General features: G+C 39.7%; 1 protein-coding gene across 1 annotated transcript; it reads right to left on the reverse strand.

The window, feature by feature from the left end:
• Positions 1-395: 395 nt before the first annotated feature.
• Positions 396-15652, reverse strand: LOC149297806 (tropomodulin-3-like). The gene is made up of 9 exons (XM_089488240.1): positions 15527-15652; positions 13763-13919; positions 6849-6971; positions 6605-6682; positions 5900-6030; positions 4966-5073; positions 3862-4005; positions 2245-2389; positions 396-430 (listed from the first exon to the last, which is right to left on the reverse strand). Exons 1-9 carry the CDS (start codon positions 15650-15652, stop codon positions 396-398), a joined length of 1047 nt encoding a protein of 348 aa, XP_089344366.1.
• Between the last annotated feature and the right edge of the window lie 5780 nt (positions 15653-21432).

The following is a 21432-nucleotide window of genomic DNA, read 5'->3' on the forward strand; positions in this document are numbered from 1 at the left end:
ATACAGCACAGGTTTTATTCCTCCTGTTTCCTTTGTACACCAGATGAGGACCAACGCATTTTGTTGCAAAATGCACTGCTCATCCCGGTAACAAACTCTTAAATGATGGCTGTGATTCCCTTGATATCTGTGTGTGATGCTTGATGTATAAATGGTCACAGCTGCTTTGAGACGTTAACATTCCTGCAATTATTACATATATGGCTCGAGTATATAATTTTATGCTTCAAATTAGACTGAAAAACAAAACAGGAGAATGAAAATAATGATCAGATAATGGTATGCAGTTTTCCAGTATCTTCCCTTCTTCCCAGGCAGGACGCCCACAGGAACAGATTATTCACCGGCGATCGGGAAATCTCCAAAATGATGTTTTCCTGGGTAAATGTAAAGGTTTACATGTGGTCCCCTTCAACCCTTCGTTTGCGAACTGCAAAAGCACAAAAAAACAAAAATTAAAAAACAGTCTATAAAAGCTGATTTGCAATAAACGTTATTACAGGAGCTACGACAGTAGTGTTAAGAACACCGTCCACAACAAACTGTGCTACATAACTTTGTGAAGATTTAGAGAGACACGCCGTTTTCTAGGTTCCCGATTATAATTCATGGAGGCCATTTTTCATGGATTCCAACATATAGTGTAGCGTTGACAGATGCTCCTTATACATCTATTCAAGTGGCCAATTCATTTGAAGCCATAACCGAACATGTTTTGATTTGTTTCTGACTTCCAGACAGTAGAAAAAGACTGAGGATCACGATCAAAATAAAACAGCACGAGACAAATCACAGTCCTGATCTAACATGCTTTTAGTCAGCTAGTTATTTGTGAGGTTCTGCTAAAGAAAAGCAATACAGAACAAAGCAGAAAACGCAGGCAGAAGACTCGGCATGCAATGTAAACCTGTGCGTCCCTGAAGAGACGGGAGGCTGATCAATGGACAGGGAGGGACAGACTTCTCAGAGAGAAAAATGCAAGACAGCAAAGAGAAAAGATGTTGCACAGAGGTCTAGTCCACAGGGTATCAGCGCTGCAACTGAAATACACGAACGCCAGTTATTATCAGCGTCTCGGGTTTCCTTCCAGGGGCCGAAAATAGAAATAAAACAGATTAAAAAGAAAAGAAAAACACACACAGAAAATCAAAAAAAGCAGTCAGTGAACCAACAAAAGACAAGGTCGTACGGGTCACTGGGGAGATGTTTACACAGCTGCCGTTTCTACATCACACAAATTACGCGATTGCAAATCTATTCGTGAAAAACAAGGCGCATCGGTCCCCATTTCATTTCCTGCTGGAATAAATACGGAACTCCTCTTTGAGGACACTAGGATAAGTTTGTACACATCCTCTATGACAGGCACAGAGAATAAATGTTTTGGGGCATAGGGAAAGACAAGTCAGGAAACTAGTGTTCCCGTATGCCCCCATATTAACAGTTAAAATGGACAATAATGCATGATCTAGAAAATGTTTTAGGATTTTGCAGTGTATAGCCTACAATAGTATTTAAGAGGTTAACATAAATAGCATACTTCTATTACATTAATACACTGGGACTCAATTGCAGCTCTTGGGCAAGTGTAAAGTAGGCACACAGTGACATGCCACAGTTCTCTACACCAATGATGTCATTTTCCATTTTCTGACGACAACTAAAAGACCACCAGAGAGAGGCAAAGCAATGTATGAGGACACGAATGTCCATCACAACAAGGCTTGTGGAAGTTACTGGAGGGTATGATGGAGTAAAATCCCTCACAAAGCCTATTGTCACCTACACATAATGACCAAGTGTAGCCCACTCCTATTCATCGTGTTAGGTTAATAAATACTTCAGTCTACTAAGATCCTGATGATATTCTCACCGTCGATACTTACAACACGCAGCCGGTAGACATAATCCCGCGCATCCAAGTGCTGATATGGAACAGACTGTAGCCACGGTCTGTTCCAAGAGTTGGACCACTGCACACATCTGACTATACATAGCTTCCCTGAACTTGCTTGCACCGTATAGATTTATATTTAGACATTTTACAGAGAAGGGAAGCAAATCTTATGCACAGGAATTTAATGGCAATATCCCATCCCTCCGCAAAGACCGAACGAAAGCTGAAATAATGCAGATTCTACGTTGGGTACATCATCTGAGCACATATATCTCTCTGGAACTGACTGGGCATCTTGTAACTATGTGCGTTTCTAAGACAAAACGACGTCAGAACGTCCATCTTACCGAGATCATTATTTTTCGTTATGGCTGCTGCTGCTCTGGCTCGTGGACCTTGCTGTGTAAATTGGTAGCCAAACTTAAGAATTGATGTGTTTTCCTCCAGCATTCGTGCAATCTCTATTTCTACTCCAGTTCCTAGTTGTTGTCTCTGTTTTATATAAAAAGAAAAGCAAATGTAGCCACTTCACATTATGTTACATTTATCTATTTAGCACCAGCAGATTCCTCAGCGCCGTTACAATCAGTAAGAAGAGGGATCTCCTCTCGTGAGCTTACAATCTAGTGGTTGAGAGGAAAGCAAAACTGTTTGGATGGGAACGAGTCGTCGAGTCAGGATGATCTGTACAGGTTGTCGGTTGGTCAGATGGCTTGAAAGTGTCAGGTAAAAAGGTTGTTTGCTTCTCAAAACAAAGTAGGTTGTCAGAGAGCTTTTGGAAGTCGTGTATGAGGGACAAAGTCTGACGGGACAGAGAAGGGGTGCAGCACGGGTGAAATCCTGAATATGGGAATGAGAAGAGGTAATGACAGCAGAAGAGACATGCCGAGAAATGAAGGAGTGTGGTTAGTGGTGTATTTGAATAGGACGGTAGCGATATAGGAGGACGCAGAGTTGTTAAGGGCTCTGTAGGTCAGGAGTTTAAGTTTGTTCTGAAGGGTATGAGGAGCCAATGAAGTGATTGACACAGTGCATTAGCAGACAGAGAAAGATAAGTCAAGCTGCAGTGTTAAGGATTGACTGGAGCGCTGAAAGGCGGGAGAGGGAGACCAGTTAGTAGAGAGTTGCAATAGTCCAGACAGGAGATATTTTTCAGGTGAAGGCGGCAGGATTTGGATGTGAGGGATGAAATAGAGCAGAGTCATGTGTAACACCAAGGCAGCGAGCTTGGTCAGTTGGCTGGATAGTGGATGGCTTGATTACCCTACATCCAGTCTTGGAGATGTTGAGCTTTAGGTAATGGGACAACATCAATGAAGAGAGAGTGAAAGGTCAGGACAGGAGATGTATATTAGAGCGTCATTTGCACATAGGTGGTACTGAAAGCCACTGGAAAGGAAGATATCAGCTGTCCAAGTGAAGATGTTTAGATGGAGACGAGTACAGGCCCAAGAACTGAGTGTTAAACGTTTTATACATAAATGTATAAAAATATGAGTGCATTCTATTGATTCTTGTATGAAGCCTCACTACCAATCATTCGAATACGAAACATTGGGTTTATTTGTAAGCCATTGGGCTTTTGCATTATAGCTGTGTTCTTAAAGGAGGAACTTACTGGAGATGACTTTAAATATTTAAATCTGTTCAGTGAAAACAGAAAAAAAAAAATCACAAGTGTGCAACTAACATGAAAAATAATATAGCCAATAAATGCCACTAACACTGTGACCTTAGAATGGCTGCGGGGAGGAATAACATGACAAATGAGGAAGAGCTCAATGGAAACCCGGTGCCAGCAGCTCCTGTTCTATAATAAATGTATTTAATGTACTACTTGAGTGCACATAATGGTAAACCTAGACGTAGAAGTCTTTTACCAGTAGGGAAAAATTATATACCTCCCATATCAGGAATTAAGAAATAGTTCTGCATAAAGACATTTCGAAAACTGGCACTGTTACCTGATTATCAATTTTGATTTCGTATAAAGCTTCATTTTCTTTCAGGGCCTCCACCAAGGCCAGGATTCCTACTCCAGTCACAAAGTTGGATTCAATGTTTAGGCTTTTCAAGGTCCTGTTTACTTTTAACATGTCGGCAAATGCCTTGAAGAGAAAGGTGAAATGTAGCAATAAATACGAACAGACCAGTAATAAAGTGAGGGAATTTAAACATGTATGGGATAGGCATATGGTTATCCTGCATCTGGCAATAGACCAAGGGCCGGTTAAGGTGCGAGGAAACACTGGCAGATTTAAATGGACTAAATTGGACATCGAAATCCTTTGTTTGCATTAAGTAAGGTACCAGATTCAATTAAATTTATTCTCTGCCATCCCCATTTCCAGGAGACAATAATTAAATGGGGAAATACAAGGTTTTTAAAAAGAACTTGGTTTTATTTCATTTGGTGCCGTTGTTGTCAGTGATGTGACATTTTGGATGGCTTTCCCTGCTGTCAGACCACACTGAGCTGATTCTTTGTGGCAATGCCCATACAACGACATCTTTTCTCCATAGGCTGAGCCTCTCCATGTAATGCAATAACACAGCCACATACAGATTACAAATATGCAGGCGCAAACATTAAAAGTAGTTATACCCAGACTGTTATGTAAAGCAGATATACTGATAAATGCAATTATTTGCATGGTTGAGCCATTTTAAATTTCATTCTTGCAACTGGATTCTTATTTTCTCCAGGATCTAGACTGTTCTCAGTCTGCTCTTCCCAACAGAACTCTAGAGGGAAACTCAAATGCCCGTTATTAGTAAATCTAATTTACTGAGACCACCTATAGCTTGCGCTTTTCATTGTCAATCAATATAATTGTTTCAAAGGCATCTAACATTGCGAGCGCTGTGAACAGCAACAGCACATGACAGACGCAACCGCTCTTTCCTCCTCCTCACCCACTCTGAAGCAATTGGCAAATTAATCGGTAGCGAGAAGGAACGCAAATGCAGGTCCTGAGTAAAAGCTGCGTTTCCCCTCGGTACACAGATTAGGTATACATTGCTTATTTTAATACAGAAAAGTAACAGATCACCTTTACGATACTTACTACTGCTACAGGATCATTACTCCTCGTTGCGGCAATGCTAAAAGTCTTGACGTGGCTATTTGACTCCAAAGCTTTCGCAAAGTCTTTCAATGTTGGAATTGGAATATTCTGAGAAGAAAAGAAAAACGAGAGGACGACACCAGTGTGTTATTTCAGCGGCAGCCGTATAGAAGATCACTATTTCAGAAGCTCTGAAGTGGGAATTGCTACACCCACCTAATTCATACATCAACCTGACATTGATTTAAAATAATAAATAACCAACATACTAAAGTGTATAGGACTAGTGGGCAGAGGCTTAATGTATGGTCGCTACACAAGGAAAAATAGGCAGACTAGATGGGTCGAATGTTTCTTATCTGCCATCAAATTCTATGTTTCTAGTGCAAGTAGTATGTAATAAGGTAGCACACGATGATGTGAAAGAACTTCAAATTAATACTGTGGTCAGTCTGTAATGCTAAGTAACTAAATAACAGATCAAGGTTATGTACCGTGAGTACGGTAGTTTAGCAAAAGAAACAACGATGTTATCTTGTAACAGTTACTGTATCCCCATGTTAGCACTGACATATCAATTGATCATATTGAAAGGCTAAGCAAATGTTATTCTTGTGTGTCTTACGCGTGCTGTATAGTAATGCCATGGCATAAAACATTTCTCTTTGCCCAGCTGACTGCCTTTAGAAGAGCTTTGGTTTTGCAAGGAAACTTCATCTAGCTCCCCTTGAATGAGGTTATGATATCTGACAAGCAGAGCAAAGTACCCCCCTGTGGGAGAGGTAGGGTAATCTAAGCAGCAGAAAAACAACCGAGCCCAAGAGATACCCTGCAGCTTTTCCCATTTACACCCCAAACCCCTCTGGTGTTTATAGGTTTCAAAGCCCAATAGGCTTACAGGTTGCATAGAACATGCAACCCACAACGACATTACCTTGATGTTATTCAGATTAACTTCAACCAGGCGTGGGTCATTACTTCGGATTCTCTTCAAACTTTCTTCTACATTGGTGGGGTTTGGAGGTTCATCTAAAATTGGCCTTACTGGTTCTGCTTTGACAACATCTATAAAATAAAATCAACTTATGTGAAAAGACTATATATAAAGGCCGGCCTACAAACCTAACATTAAAATAAAGTGCTAGGGTTATTGAGTATCCTAGGTAGTCCAACCAAACATACAAGTTAGATCAACAGTTGGATTGCTACTGCTGCCGGAGAATTCATAGATGGTTGTTACCGAAAGGGCATGATTCGGATATTAGGAAGCTGAAGGCTGAAGAGTAATGCAAGAGCGTTTTTCTTTACAGAAAGGGTAATAGATATGAGAACTAACCTTCCAGTGGTAAGAGTACAGGCAAAAATGAAAATTTAAGAAATCTTGGGAAGTGTATAAAGCTATCCTAAAGAATAAGTAGATATGTATTTCTTTAAGGGCAGACTTGGTATATTCTGTGTTTCATGGTATTGATGGATACCAGTGAGTTGGATGTGTCCGCATCTGAATGAACCTGGAAATGTAGTTTTCTCAGTCTCGTGATGAATGGTAAAACTCTTCCCCCTGAGATATTGTCCCCATTCTCATATGACACAGATTTGATGATCCTGCCAGCACAGCCCCAACATAATTGATACTCACTTGGAAAACCTTGGCTATCAAACCCATTACTAGTGTTTATAGCACTGTTTGGCAGCAGGTTGGGCATTCCAAGGATGGCTAAAAATTGGGGGGAAAAAGAAAGAGGAAAATAAATATTTAAAAAAATTATAAAAAAGGATTTGTATACGATAAAATATAATTTTAAGACTTGGCAAAGTTTCAAATCAAAGTTGAGTTTATGCCACATTTGGTACACAGTTACATAGACAACTACAGTACCCACCCGCAAGGTCACACAGTTCTGTATCAGTGGCGCTACTTAATGCTTCTTCCAGTTCTGGATCCAGAGCGATTTTTTCCTCTGTGCGGAACTGTATGGGTTTTTGCTTGGGAACAAATACTTTGCCTGAAAAGAAAAACACATCAGTCACAGGATGCAATCCAGCACGAACTTTCATCCAATTCAATCATCTCCATTGCATAAGAGAGGTGGGGCAATCACATCCACTCCTTACGTCACAACTAAAGTCAAATTACGTACAGCTTATATGTCTTCAATAAACGAGTTATATACATAATTTATTTTTTATAATTGATTTAGATGTAAGGTACCATTTTAAATCAGAAGTAAGGTGGCAGAATAAGCATATTTTATTTTTTGGTTATGTTATTTAATCAAAACTCTGGAAATTAACATTGTAGATCACTCTAGTACCCATAGTGTTAAACATGCCAGATCATCCAAAGCAGTGGCTAAACGTGGTCGGTCGGATGAGCCGGTGCGATGCTTGATTTACCGGTTAAACTTATAATTAGGGACATGCGCCTTTCATCTGTCTGTAAAAACCATGCCTTATGAGGACAGGGCAGGTATGGTAAAGGCTGTAATCTGTATCTGGAATCTGCACACTGTACATTGGATCCATTGTTTGCTTGCAAACCACTGTTTGTTTAAAGTAGTCAAACAAGCAAAACACAATGACTAGAAAAAATAGGCCTTGCACTGTGCTGCTTTACCATCGATGTACTGAAAACAACCAACGTAACCAAACTAGAACAGTTACACAAAACCAAAATATGAAACAATGGGAATTTAACCAATTTACTTTCAATAAAAAGGGAATTTCAGTGTCCCAGGCAGCCCCCGAAACACTGAATACTTTCAAATGTACTCATTTAATCTGCAAAATGTTCCCCCAGCAAGAAAGGCCGAGCTAGTCCTGTATAATGCATAGTTCAGTGTGTGAGGAGCCTGAAGAAATCGCACTGATTTAAATATGCATTATACAGGGGTGTCAAGTTTTTCTACAGCAGAAGCTCATTGGCCTGGACCTTCATAATGCATAGTGAATACGCGAGGCTGAAACAACTCCCTGCAAGCTCACCTGATTACCTCTGCCTTAGCCTTAGATCCCACTAGTTTTGGCTCTGTCCACAGTGTAGTTAGGTTATGTGGGTCTGACACACCGTTTAGAAGATAAACCCCATTGAGCATTATAATATTCTCCGGGAATCCAGACAGCTGCTTGCTGTTTTCACTTTATCTAAGAACATTGCAAGCATCATATCATTTTCTTGGGCGCTTATCCATGGAATGTATTAAGGTCCCCTTCATACATACTGCTTCAAACAAATGAAATGCATTTGTACATGTTCAGGGTTTGCTGCTGCATTCCTGTCCAGTTACATGATGTCATTTGCAAATATTTAGCATAAGCAGCGCTATCCATTTAAACTACCGACTTACAAACGCATCTTTCTGAAACTGATCCAACCAGTTCTGTGCTGTCAGATTTATGACTTGACTAGCATTATGTCTCAAATAAGTTCAAAGGGAAGGTGGTTCTTTATATGTCTCTGGTCGGACCACTCCTAGGGCATTGTGTACAGTTATGAAGACCTCATCTCCAGAAGGATATCCATATTTTCGAGAAAGAGTTCAGAGGAAGGCTACCAGGATAAAAAGGGAGCATGATACGTATATCTTGGAGGAAAGAAGAGAGAGCGGATGCGATAGAAACATTAAAATACTTAATACAGGAGGGAAGTTTATTTCAAACGAGGAGAAAAGTTAGAACAAGAAGTCATGTTCTACAACTAGAGGCTAAGAGACTTAGATGTAATGTAAGGGAACCTTACTTTAATGAGAAGGTGGTAGATAAATAGAACAGGCTCCCATCGGAAGTGGTAGAGGCTAATACAGTGGGGGGAATTTAAACATGCACAGCATAGGCACATAGCAACCCTGAATCTAATACAAGACCACGAGTCTTACATCAAAATAGGCAGATCAGATTGGTCGAAAACTTCTTATCTGCTGTCAAATTTGTACCAACATCTATAAAAACTCAACCCAACCCGAGCCTCTAGTTGTTACTGGACAACATGCCCCGAGCTTCCTAGCCCACATAACTTTGGCATTGGAAGTCACGGGAAAAGGACTCCTTACTTACTGACTTAATGAACAAGGAACACTTCCGGATCCAGGGGAGAATATCAGCCGATTGCAGACAAAGCCATACAAAGATACAGTTTACTTACCCGTGTTTTATGAACCTAACATCTCTGCTCTCTCCATCCCAAACAAAGATATGTACACATTTGTAACGTATGTATCTGTAGCCCTAGGCTGGACATTACATTTCTCCAACTTTAAACCCCCTTAAGTATTTTCAATGTCTGTTTCTACAGGGAAAAACAATACCTTCCTCCAAGTACCATGAGCACGGCATTATATCCACGTTTAATAGGGTTGCCTTGTATTTTTAATAAGGCTATTTATGGCAGCAAAAGAGACATGTTGGGTTTCATTGGCCGGTAACATTATGTATATAAAGCGTTTTATGTATGGCTGTCATTTTGGTTTAGAAGAACCATCAACAAGCAGAATGTTTACATTAACCTTTAGGACACTGGCTGTATGTGGCGCCATTACCTTTTTAACCTGTTTGGCGGTTTTTAAGGTATTAAACGGGTAAGCCAAAACAATAAAACATGTATAAAAAAAGCTTACATAGCATCTGTTCTAGCTACAGGCCCAGGCCCATCTCATTTCAGGTGATACAGAAAATCCGACAGTCTAAAAAACACCTAAACTGCCAGCTTTGGTTTAGATATTGGAAGAAAAAAGGTTGCATCAGTGTTTCTCTTTAACAAGTTGCAACAGAACCTTTAAGGCCGAATAATAACAAGGAAGGCACTTGAATAATAATATTTGCATTTGTAAGTCATCAAAGAGGAACATACATGCTAGGAACAAAACCAGACGGCTCATGACTAAATCACAATGCTAATCACAAGAATATCAAGCTACATATTGTTTACGTAGGAGGACCAAAGCTTTCTGTTCCCAGAGAGGAGTATTCACAATGCCCCTGTTCATTAGCAGGAATTCTTTTTAATAAACGCTGTATTGTTATTTTATTATATAAAACCTCTGACCTTGTCTTATAATCGAGATTATAATTTTGTAATTTTTTTTTTTTTTTTCTTGGACCTCAGATCCACAACACTGCCGAATAAGCCTAGGGGGTTGTCACTCACCCTCACACACGCCATTTCTCAATGTCCCCCTACTTCCCAGCAGCGTTCCTGCACCTCTCTCTCAGCAAATCCATCTGCAATATTCTGGCCTCTTGGAGTACTTCTGCGAAAGGGGCGGAGCAACGGAGCGCCACGGGGACAGCCTTTCCCCTTGGACACCCCTGCTCCAGAGTGATCAGTTCACACGGACCGGGAAATGCCTCATTATAATATTCAATCCTTATGCTTTCATTAAACGATTCTTTGCTTGGATGCACCATGAAACTTGGCCTAAACTTCAGGCCTTGTTTGTCCCGCTTCCCATCTATGGCCCACCTACACGTCTTCTTGTTAATTCAAGAGACACCTAGAACGTAAATGCTACTCACACAGTATCATCAGCAGTATCATCCCACAAGCACTAGAGATAGAGCAAGTACTTTGGTTGAATTAGATAAAAATATTAAAACTACCGGCTGAGCATTATTTATTAAGACCCTTGAAAGCTGTAAGTAGTTCCAGTGGAACAGAGGGATCCATCATAGTGATGTATGTGTTCTCTGTTTTGGTTCCTAAATGGAAAATTAAAAACAGGAGATACATTATGTTCTGCACCGGTGTTCGGTGCTTATTGTGAGCCAGACAATCTGGTACTTTCCATCTGCTGAATAGTTCTGTGACTGATATGATAAAAACAGCACGCATGTCTAAAAATACAGAGCCAGACTGGAGAATTCTATGATTAAGGCCCACTGGGCAGTCAACGACTACAATGGTCTGCATCCAAGCATTGCATCAAGTAGCTCTCCATTTTATTTGATTACATATTTACAGATTGCCACAAGTAAATATACCATATAAACGTGTGTGTGTGATATATATATATATATATATATATATATATAGAATACATGTTGGCCTACAGTGTGGGAGGCCAACATGTAAATTTGATTGTTGGTTAATTTGGATAGCTGGAAGGGATCCAAACTAAGCCTCATGCAAAATAGCAGGGGATGTAATGAGTTTTAAGGACATCGAGTGAAGCCAATTCCGGGGACATTTTACTTCAAGGGCACCCTTACCTACTGCGTCAGAGCATAGAAATGCAGGAATGTGAGCTCTCCGCGAGTACAACAAAATTAACTCTCCGGTTCAGGAGAACAACATACTGGGACCACCTTTCTGCCCTTATTTATCAGGATGTGGATGTGAATGGCCATGCTGAGGAACATGTCATGATACTTGTGCATGTTATTGAATTATCGAGTAAATAAATCTAACATAAAACAACTTTTCCAATGATCGCTTTTTATACAACGTCCAGTGATCTCAAAAAAAAAAAATCTACAAGGGACTCCTCTAAAGCACATTCTTTAGTATTGTCGGCTGGTGCCTCGGGCCACATCTAGAAATAACCGCTTAATGTAGAACCTCAAGACATTTAGTATACACACATTACATACATTATATATATATATATATCTATATCTTGTAAACACAGAAGTATAGGTATCACAGACAGCACACACGAAAAGACAGCTCTGTCTTTTTTATACTGCCAGTAAGGTATGTCTTGGATCAAAGTCCCCATTCTTTTTTCATGTAAGAACGAGGCTCTATCCTAATAAACACGTTTATCCACATGTAAGGACAAGATATTAACTGGTAATAGTCCTTGTCTGGTATACAAATATGAACAGGAAACACAACAGAAATGATATTTTCTGTTCCAAGATCTTAACAAGTAAGAACAAGATCACACCCAAAATTAAGATTCTCCAAGGAGCGTAGAACCAAACGGCATACACACGATATTGCGGTGTTATTTAGACATGAAGACACAATTGGCTCCCTAATAAACCCAGACAGTTGGTTAATCGTGGGTTAATGGCAGTTCTAATTCCAAATCTTATCCCTGAACCAGGATGACACAATCATCAAATATTAGCCAACAAATTGAATTTTATTTGCTGTTCTCCTCGAGATAATTAGTAATGCAGCAAGGCTCAACACATATTTCCCAGTGCTGAAAAGCTAAAAAAAACGTTCTTACCGAAGCAGTCGTATTTTTGCCATGGCCGACTGGGCCTAGCACAGAAGGTTTGGGGTTGGCAGCCAAGCACACTATAGGGTGATTAGTTCTCAGTTGGCTAGTTGGGAGGATCAAAGATCTTCCTTGAAACTGGCCCGTTTATCTTTGTGAATGAGGACAAAGCTTTGGGATATGAAGGCTGGAAATGGGGAGGAGGACCCCCAGTCATGCAAAATAAAAAATATATTAAAGACAGTTAAGAGCCTGTATTAATACAGGGAAACGGCGGTATCTGGCAACAGTGATTTAGCCACATTCTACTGATCTATGTGGGTCTGTGACAAAGAAGAAGACCTATTCAGGCAGCAATTATAGATCAATAATAATTCAAAGGCCAAAATTAATTATTGAGCATCACCTATTGCCATTCCATGTGTCCATGTCATGAAAAAACATGCATGGTTAAAGGGCAAATCGGGTGGAGCCTGGGTGTGAGGGAGACATCATGGAGGTTCGCTCAATAAGCCCACAGATAAGGATGTTTACGTTGCCATTTAAGGTAACCGAGCATTACGGCAGCACCTATTATGGTGCACGTACCTACTGCTGAACTATAAAGCGAGAACACATATTCCCTGTATCTGAAAGTGTCTGCAGTATCTATGTTTACGATAAATGAATCATTAAAACCTTAGCTGCCAAAGGATCAAGTGCATACCTGTAGTGACTCGTTCATCAGTATTACGCCTGAACGGTACGAGCAACAGCTTTTCTGGCCAAGTCTAGAAAATCCTCATCTTGTGCTCTCAACGTTCTTTTCCCTTTCCAAGTATTCTTGAATCCTTTAACATACCATCACCTGCCACCTCTGCTTGGAAGCAGATACATCACACATCTTTATGAGATTTACTTTTGCTCATATGAGCAAGTTTTTAATTCTTCTACTTAAATGTTAAATTGGTTCCCCCGCATTCCCTTTTCAGCCTCCCCCTCGTTTTATTATGAAGACCCCGCACCATTTTTGTAACACCGTTTGCTTCTCTAAAATATTAGCATTATTCTTAGATTATTATAAACCTTGTATTATAACATTTATGACAAAGAGGTTTACATGCAAATATATTTTATTTTTTTTTTATAACATTTAAGATTTTGTTTCATTCTGCTAGGAAAACGATTCTGACCCTTACATGGATCTGCCGTTAAACACACAGGTTCTACATATGGGATTTTGCCATTGCCTTTGAATAGCATGCGCAGGGCTGGAAAGATCCATTTGTTTACGACGAGTAAAACAAAACGTGGGCAGGTAAGGCATCTCCTATACCATCCTGATCTCCTTCTCAATAGCCCGTTAGAAATTTGTCAGGTTTCAATATGCAAAGTTTGAGCAACTGATTTTTACTAAATTGTTAGCAAGGGCTACCATTGACAATTATTATGCTCCAATTTGGATCCATATGCAGGAAAACCCCTTATTAATAAAGATCCTTAATTATAAATTAGAAATGATAATGTTTTAAGACCCATTTGAGATGAACTTAGTGTAGTAGGAAGCACCATTTTACTAAATATTTTGTTGTGTGGCTGAATATAATGGGAGTCATCACCCCACAATCTGACAGTTCGGTTGGACTGAATACCTTTCTTCTCTCCTGTAAAAGGTACATATTCATCTATGTCTTTCTGAGCCAATGCGTCTTTTTCTAGATAATCCAAGAGGTGCTCCCTATCGAAAGATCCGGTGGCTTTCTTCTGCGTCTGGTCCTTCTGTCGAAATCCCGCTGGAAGCAGTGCATTCTATGAGATAAAAGAAAACATTTCAGCATAATGATTAAAAAGCTCTTTTCATACTGCAATAACTTAATTTACAGAATTTATTTATCTGACAAATCTTTTACTCTGGGTTTCTTTTAAATGTTGCTAGTAACTATAAAACGGCAACTAGCTCAATGAAATGACCAATATGTCAGCCTTACTAGTCGGCATAGTGTCAAAGGGTAATAAACTACATCCAAAATGTTAAAACATTTATATAGCTTCAAAGCACAGACACAACGTTTAAGGTTTTACAATTATTAAAGGATACACACAACAGATCCTAAATGCTCCACAAACACAACAACATGTCAGCAAATTGAAAGCAAACATACTGCAGATTTGTAGTCTATCAAAACACCGGTTATAAGAGCAAACAGCCCATGGACAGTATATTAATAAGTCAAAAGATAATATTTATATTAAATAAAAATAAAAACACATGACGAGTTCCGTACACAGTACATCAGAGAGGTCCGGTAGCTGTGAACTCGGCTCGATGAATCCTTGTGTCACTTTACTTTCTAATGCTACAGATCTTTGAAGAGAGAACCCTAGGGATGTATTAAAATATAGTCCAGGAAATACAGAACAGAAGTCAAACTAGTAAGAATGAGAGGTATTGTGAGGACAGAAATATAAGCTTAACCCTCTACTGCAAAACACAGAGGTGCAATAAAAAAATCAAAACTCCAAAACTGTACTTTATACACATAAGTTTAGCACATGGACCATTGAGAAAAAATGTTTCTTATTTCTAAGAATTTTATTCTGATGTTTTTTGTGTTGCTAAATGGATGATCTCATCAAAGCCATTTCATGTCAGCAGTGGTCTTTCCTAGTGTCTACTGCCTGTCTTGAGGCAGGCGGCACCACCGGATCCCCTGGCACAGTCGCTGGGGATGCTGCTCCTGATGCACTTCCCCAACTGGGGACCAGTCTGTGCCAGCGGTACATTAGACCATTTCAAAGACTGGGTTAATCATTTAAACTTACCATTTTAAGATGAAATTAAAGAACCAAGCTTATGCTATATTGGCAGTTATGTATAATGAATGAACCTGTGGCAAAGTGATCTTCTCACGATACCAAAAGCATAAGATTATATAGAATTGTTATATTGTTATTAATTTTCTAGTAACTAGTAAGAAAACCACCAACCTGCGCCCACAACACTCGCCACGCCGGAGCTGGAAGTGACTGGCAGTAAAGGTAACACGTGTTAGGAGATGCTACATCTGCAGAATATGCAGTATTTGCAAACGGGGCACCAAACACGGGGGACCATCAAGCTTTCATTTCATAGTACATATGAGGGCTGAAGTGTCCCTTTAATTAACTGAAACATCAAACGTGCTGCACTCTTAATGGGGAGGAAAGAGCATGCAATTCCAGAGAATAGGAAGATAAGATAGTTGATCCCACAATAGACACAAAGGGTAGGTTTTTAAGCCTACACATGGCTTATTTTAACCGGTAAACATCATTATATGGGTTTATTACCATGCTAGCGAACTGCATGACATGGGATTCGGGAAATCTCTTACCCGCAGATATATTATAGACTAGGGGTTCACATGTGTACTCACGTCTGGGTCCAGCTCCTCCAAGACATTTTCCAGTTGTTTCAGGTCGGCTTCAGAAAGGTTTCCAAGAAGTTCATCCTCATCAATATCCCTGTACTTGTCCAGGTCTTTCCTAAAGGGCATAGTCATGGCTTCTGCAGATATGTAGGGTGCCCCCAAAACTATGTCTACACTTCAGTTTTCTTGATAGCGCTTCAGCGTCTAAAACATGTATAAAAAAATGTCAACTTAAATCTGTTAGTTTTTACACTACGCACAACATTGCCCTAGATTTCTGAAGACATGTGTGGCCCCTTTACTAAACTATTACGACTAGAGGGTAAGAGGTTTTAATACACTTAGATGACAGCAGGTAAGTGGAACATGGTTCAAATGGAACTGGCTATGGCAATACAATGAGGGCATTTAAACATGCATGGGATAGGTGTGAGGATATTCTCAATATAAGCCAAGGCCAAGGGCCAAATATTGGGCAGACTAGACAGGCTGAGTGGTTCTTATCTTCTATGTTGGTTTTGAATTGAATTTATAATATCTATTTGCAAACATCTATGTTGTTAAGAATTGGTTGCGTTGATTCCTCTCTTCAGCACACCATGCTTAAAATGAGGACCTCTGAGGACCACTATGAAGGTATCAGTGATCTGTTGGTTCACAGCGACGAGGCGATTTCCCTGGACCGCAGCTGAGTTTGCTACATAACGGTCGATACATTGAGATAACGAAATACAGCCATAAAACGCAGAGATTCAGACATCTGTTTACTGACTCCAAGTTACGGTGTACAGGGATGATCGCTCCTAAAGATGACCTCATAATAAAAGACGTGACGGTTTACACAGCTCACACCGGGGTGAATGGCAGCCAGTAAGTGATACGCTTCTGATTGAAATTAAGAGACATACGAGGTAAACAGATGACAGTCTTGGAAATGCATGGATTGTCAAACATCTCAATGAAAATGTAAACTTTACCTGTTTAACCAAAGTTTAAGCAGATGGGGGCAGATATGCTCTGCATGGTTCAATTGAGACGCATGATTTTCTAAAAGCATTACATTTTGATTTTAAAATCCTCCTTCCACGGAGTAGTCTATTCTTTGAAAGTAACACCATAGGTGGCGAGCAAGAATTCTCTGAGCTATTCTAAACTTTCGGAACAAAACATGCTTTCCTTCAATTAGAAACTCTTCTGCTCATCGACTAAACTCAAGGAATAGACCATAAGATTGCAACGACAGGGCTCCGTTCGCCATACCGTCTTAACCATGTTAACGTTGTATATTTTTAATACTATTTATATCGCTAAACATGCATTCTCAACTATTGCAACAGGACCAGTGAATATTCTGGTGTTCCATAAATAATAGGAAAATGGAAGGAAATAATGCATTTTTGGCCTGGCTATATACAGAACGCAAGTAGACTTCCAAAGGAAAAAGGTTTTTTTTCGTTGATTATGGATTCTTTAATAATAAAAAGTTAGGAGCATGGTGTTTAAGTGAAACACTATTTTGATGTTGAATAAAACGGATATTACTGTTCCTTAAGCAAGTCATTATAGTTACTGTAGATAGAACATCTTATCCCAGGAACACTCCGCAAACTATACGACAGAAGCAAGATTTATCGAAAATGGGAAACCCGCAGCTAGATTACATACAAGAGACATTCTGAGTACATTCACTAAAACACAGTTGGCAGGACAAGTTGCGGTTTCATCTCCTCACATTATGAAGGGAAGTGAAAACACAGCTGCTGACTACCTTTTTAGTGAATAAATCCCTCTGTGAAATTTATAACTTTAAAAATGTAACTCAAATTTCAAACCTGGATGTCTCATGAATGAGGTTACAGATGGAGGTTTTGGGGTTTTATTTTTTTCCCCAAAACAATGCTTTATTTAGAACATGAACTTGGATGATGGTTGCCTACACCAAGCCTATTTCCTGGATCACCCCGATTAATATGGCTTCTAACATCTTGTCAATGTTTATTAAATAGGGTCAAAAGATGCCAACTGAGATAGGAATGTTTTCGGAACCCCGATTTATTTTATCCCCTTTGTTAGGACTTTCAGCTTTATAAGAGAACATTAAAAAAATGTCAGGTATGTGACGTCTGAGAAATATCTGGCAGAGCACGCACAGAAAGATGTAAACGGCAAACTTCCGAAAGAGGGGGGGGGGTCGATGTCAGCGCTTCCTGTCCGTATTCGCATTGGAAACATTAAATAGTCATTGGTAAATAACACAGCAAGCAAACCCTGTCCTGCCGTTAATAACAAAGTGAACTCAAGCCAAGGGAAGGTTTTGCAATCAGCAATGATAACGGTTACTACAAAAGACCGGCTTCAGGAGTAGCAAAGCCTTTTGATTCACTAATTCGGAACATGGGAGTTTAATATACAGTCAGTCAACGTGTTAGTAGGTGGATTTAGAGAAATCCCACATCATTCCAGACCCTCTGTTTACCAATTACATTTTACTAGAAGGCATTCTACATCTACCGTGTCTGAAGCTGACCTATGACTGGGGTTTTTAAGAAAATTGTCTGTCGTCGTGGTCTGTGCCTACCGTGAGGTCTTGTTAGACCTGGACAAGAAAATTTTAAATATTCCAGTGGAAACCTCACATTTCCCACCCACCACATTTCAGAGGAACCCTGTGGGAACAAGAACGTCTGAAATGGCTGTCACTGCTAGTTCTACCTGCTGACCCACAATGCCAGCAACGGTTCTGGTTATGTGACATAAATGACCAAACAAGCATGATGCAAATAGTCACATCAACATGATTGAGACTCAGAGACTTCCCTGACATTTTTTGATACGAGCAAATATTTTTGCCCAGCTCTAGTTGTAAGCCATAATGCTTCGGGATGGCTCTGAGGCTATCTGACCAGTTACATCACAAGTATGAGGTAGCCATTGCTCACTCAGTGGTGTGGCCCTTGTTCATCACACAAAGCAGATGTATAGTTGTAGAGGCAGCTAGTCAGGGACAGGAACATTTCTACATCACTCTGTCTTATGACTATAACAAACACTGAAAGCTGAAACACGTTCAATACAATTTTAACATGATAGTCATAAAACTATCTTGTTTTTTGCAACCTAAACGGCAGAATAGAAAACAGAAGGCATCAGAGACAGCATCCTCCCTCATGATGCTACTTACTCTGTATATCAACCACAGGCATCAATTACTTTAGTCTCGACAGCCTAGAAAGGTTTTATACAGCCTCTTGTCTCATCTAACCCTTTGTTTTTATGTAACTCTTTGTGTGACTCTTTCCAATCCCAAGACAGCACCCACCAAAGGTACTAACAATCTCACCACTGCCAAAACAAAACGGCGTGTTTTTCTTATCTGCTTGGACCTCTCTGCAGTGTTTTGGTACCGTTGACCACCTCCTTCTTCTACATACCTTTATGGCATCAAAGACGGCTCTCTCCTAGCTTTGTTCATACTTTAGTCTCCTCTACAATTTGTCTGTCTCCATGTTGAGTTCTGGGCCCTTTATACCTCTGTACATCTCCCCAGGTTAACTTGCATGCTAATCTTTCTTTCCTTTCCAGCCCTTTCACCCGCTCTTCTAAATCACCTTCTGAACTGTCTCTGAAGTTGCACCCTGGATGGGATCCCACTCCCCGAACCTCAACATCTCTAAGATTAAGCTTCTAATTATCCCCTATCTCCATTGCTGTCATATATTGCACCTTCCACCAAACAATCCGAGTCTGCTGTCTTGTTATAACACCTTTCCTGGTCACATGCAGCTGCTTACTAAATCTTGTCAACTTTACATGCATGATCTATTAAATTCACACTTTCCTACTCCAGTACTAAGAGTACTTAGAATACCAATTCAATCCTTTTTGATATCTGGTCTGGATTATTGCATCTGCCTACTATTTGACTTTCACCACTCCTATATATTCTGAACATCCTTGCTGGGTTAATTCTAATCGCTCTTCCTCTTCTGCTCTAAATATCTATACTCCTAGTACCCACAACCTGCATCCAGAAAAAGAAACCATCTGGTCTTCACAGATTTGAGACTGCCACACCACCTTCTCCGCAAAACCCTCGATGCAATCAAATCATCCTCACCAAAGCAGTTTCTCTCCCACCGAACATCCTAATAGAGCGCAAGAATAGGGCCCTCTTCTTCTTTCACACCAGCATGTCTCCCCGACATTGTTGTTAGAATGCTAAGGAACATAACATGCTCAGTCACTGAACGAATTAGTCTGGACTTGGGCAAAGGAGCAGCTGGTAAACCTTAGCTGTGAAAGGACCGCTTCCCTGTCTGCACGTCGAGGCGCCCACACGGCGGCTTCATTATTAACAACAAGGAGTATGCTGTAATTACAGGTTACAAATCCATTATATGAACTTACATACTGTTACATTTGGTGACATTTCAGAGGCATTTAGAACTAGGAGAAGAAATATTTTTTTTTAAACTGCAACGTTTCTATTGCAGAATATTAATAATTTAATAACCAACAACCCTGAAGTGAGATTTTATACCACAAGACAGTTTAATTTTTTTCAGCAGCTATCACGTAACTACATTGTTAACAGGAATCACATGCAACATCTGATACTCATCTGATTATTTGGATGCCATACATTTCTTTTCTTATATATATATTTGTTACATATGGGATGTATCTTCTTACTAGATGGATGGGGGGGATGTGAGCTATGTGCCCCAAATTGAGAAGAAAAAAAAAAAATTGTTCCAACCAGGAATCCTCCGTTGAGCACCCATTCATTCTTAAAAGCTTTTTAGACATGAATGGCAAGTTGTGCACGTTACATACAAAAATCTTTTCTTGCACAATAAAGTCTGTCACAACCCCATTGTACAGAGCTATAGAATATGACAGCGCTAGATAAAAATAAATAAAATAATAATAAAGCAGATGTGGTGATGCCTGTAATGTGCATGGCAGCTTACTAATAAAAATAGATAAATAGTCTACTTGATGGTAATTTTGTGCGTGTACGCACATGTTCCTGTCTGACATTTAGTGCTGTAGCACATTGTACTGATGCTTTGTACATATCGGTGATGTTTGGCAGTGTGATCTAAATGCGTTCCCAATGCGCTTCTGCTGTAGGTAAGTCATGATCGCTTCCCTAGAATTAATTCAGACACGTTTCCATTAAACAGCTGGACTCCCTTCAGCTAAAACAGAGTGACGGAGGAATGTAGATTAATATCCGTTTATCGGCCCCCATGTTTTTCCAATACATGTCGCTGTAGTGATTTACTAGGCTGGAAAGCAGCAGTAAGCATTTTTACGCGATAATTATCACACACACACACACACACACACACACACACAGCGTGTTAACATCTTAGTCTGTCTTGAATGTATTGCTCGTGTGTTTTGTATAATCTAAAAGCCAGAAAATTTCAATACTTGTAATTGTAATTAATAAAATAAAAATTCAGATTTTTAAGCAAGGTTCAAAAAACTTGACTGAATAATAATTTGTGGAAAAGGTTCGGGCCATTAAAAAAGTGCAGATAATCCACTGGGTAACTATTCTGTTATTGAACGTGATGATATGATAAGGGCGGTAATATGAAACGGACCGCATCATAGATGCGATGGTAGCTACACTGGTTATTCTTACGACTTTTTAGAAAATCGAAAATATTCAAAAATATGAGTTCAGTTCTAACACGGAAGCTGAAACATTTGTAAAATGTGAATTGAAAGACAAAGTTTTTGTAGTCTGCATCCAGTTACAAGCATTAGTGGACCATGAGAAAAGTGCATTATTATTGTTATTTTATTTATATAGCACCAACAATTCATGCAGCACTTCTTACCATACATATATTTAAGGGGTCTGACAAAACTAGAATTGACAGACAAGACAAACC

The sequence above is a fragment of the Sceloporus occidentalis genome, unplaced genomic scaffold (assembly GCF_023333645.1).
Source record: "Sceloporus occidentalis isolate IW3139 unplaced genomic scaffold, rSceOcc1.0.p SCAF_37, whole genome shotgun sequence".
In the NCBI taxonomy this organism is placed as follows: Eukaryota; Metazoa; Chordata; class Lepidosauria; order Squamata; family Phrynosomatidae; genus Sceloporus; species Sceloporus occidentalis.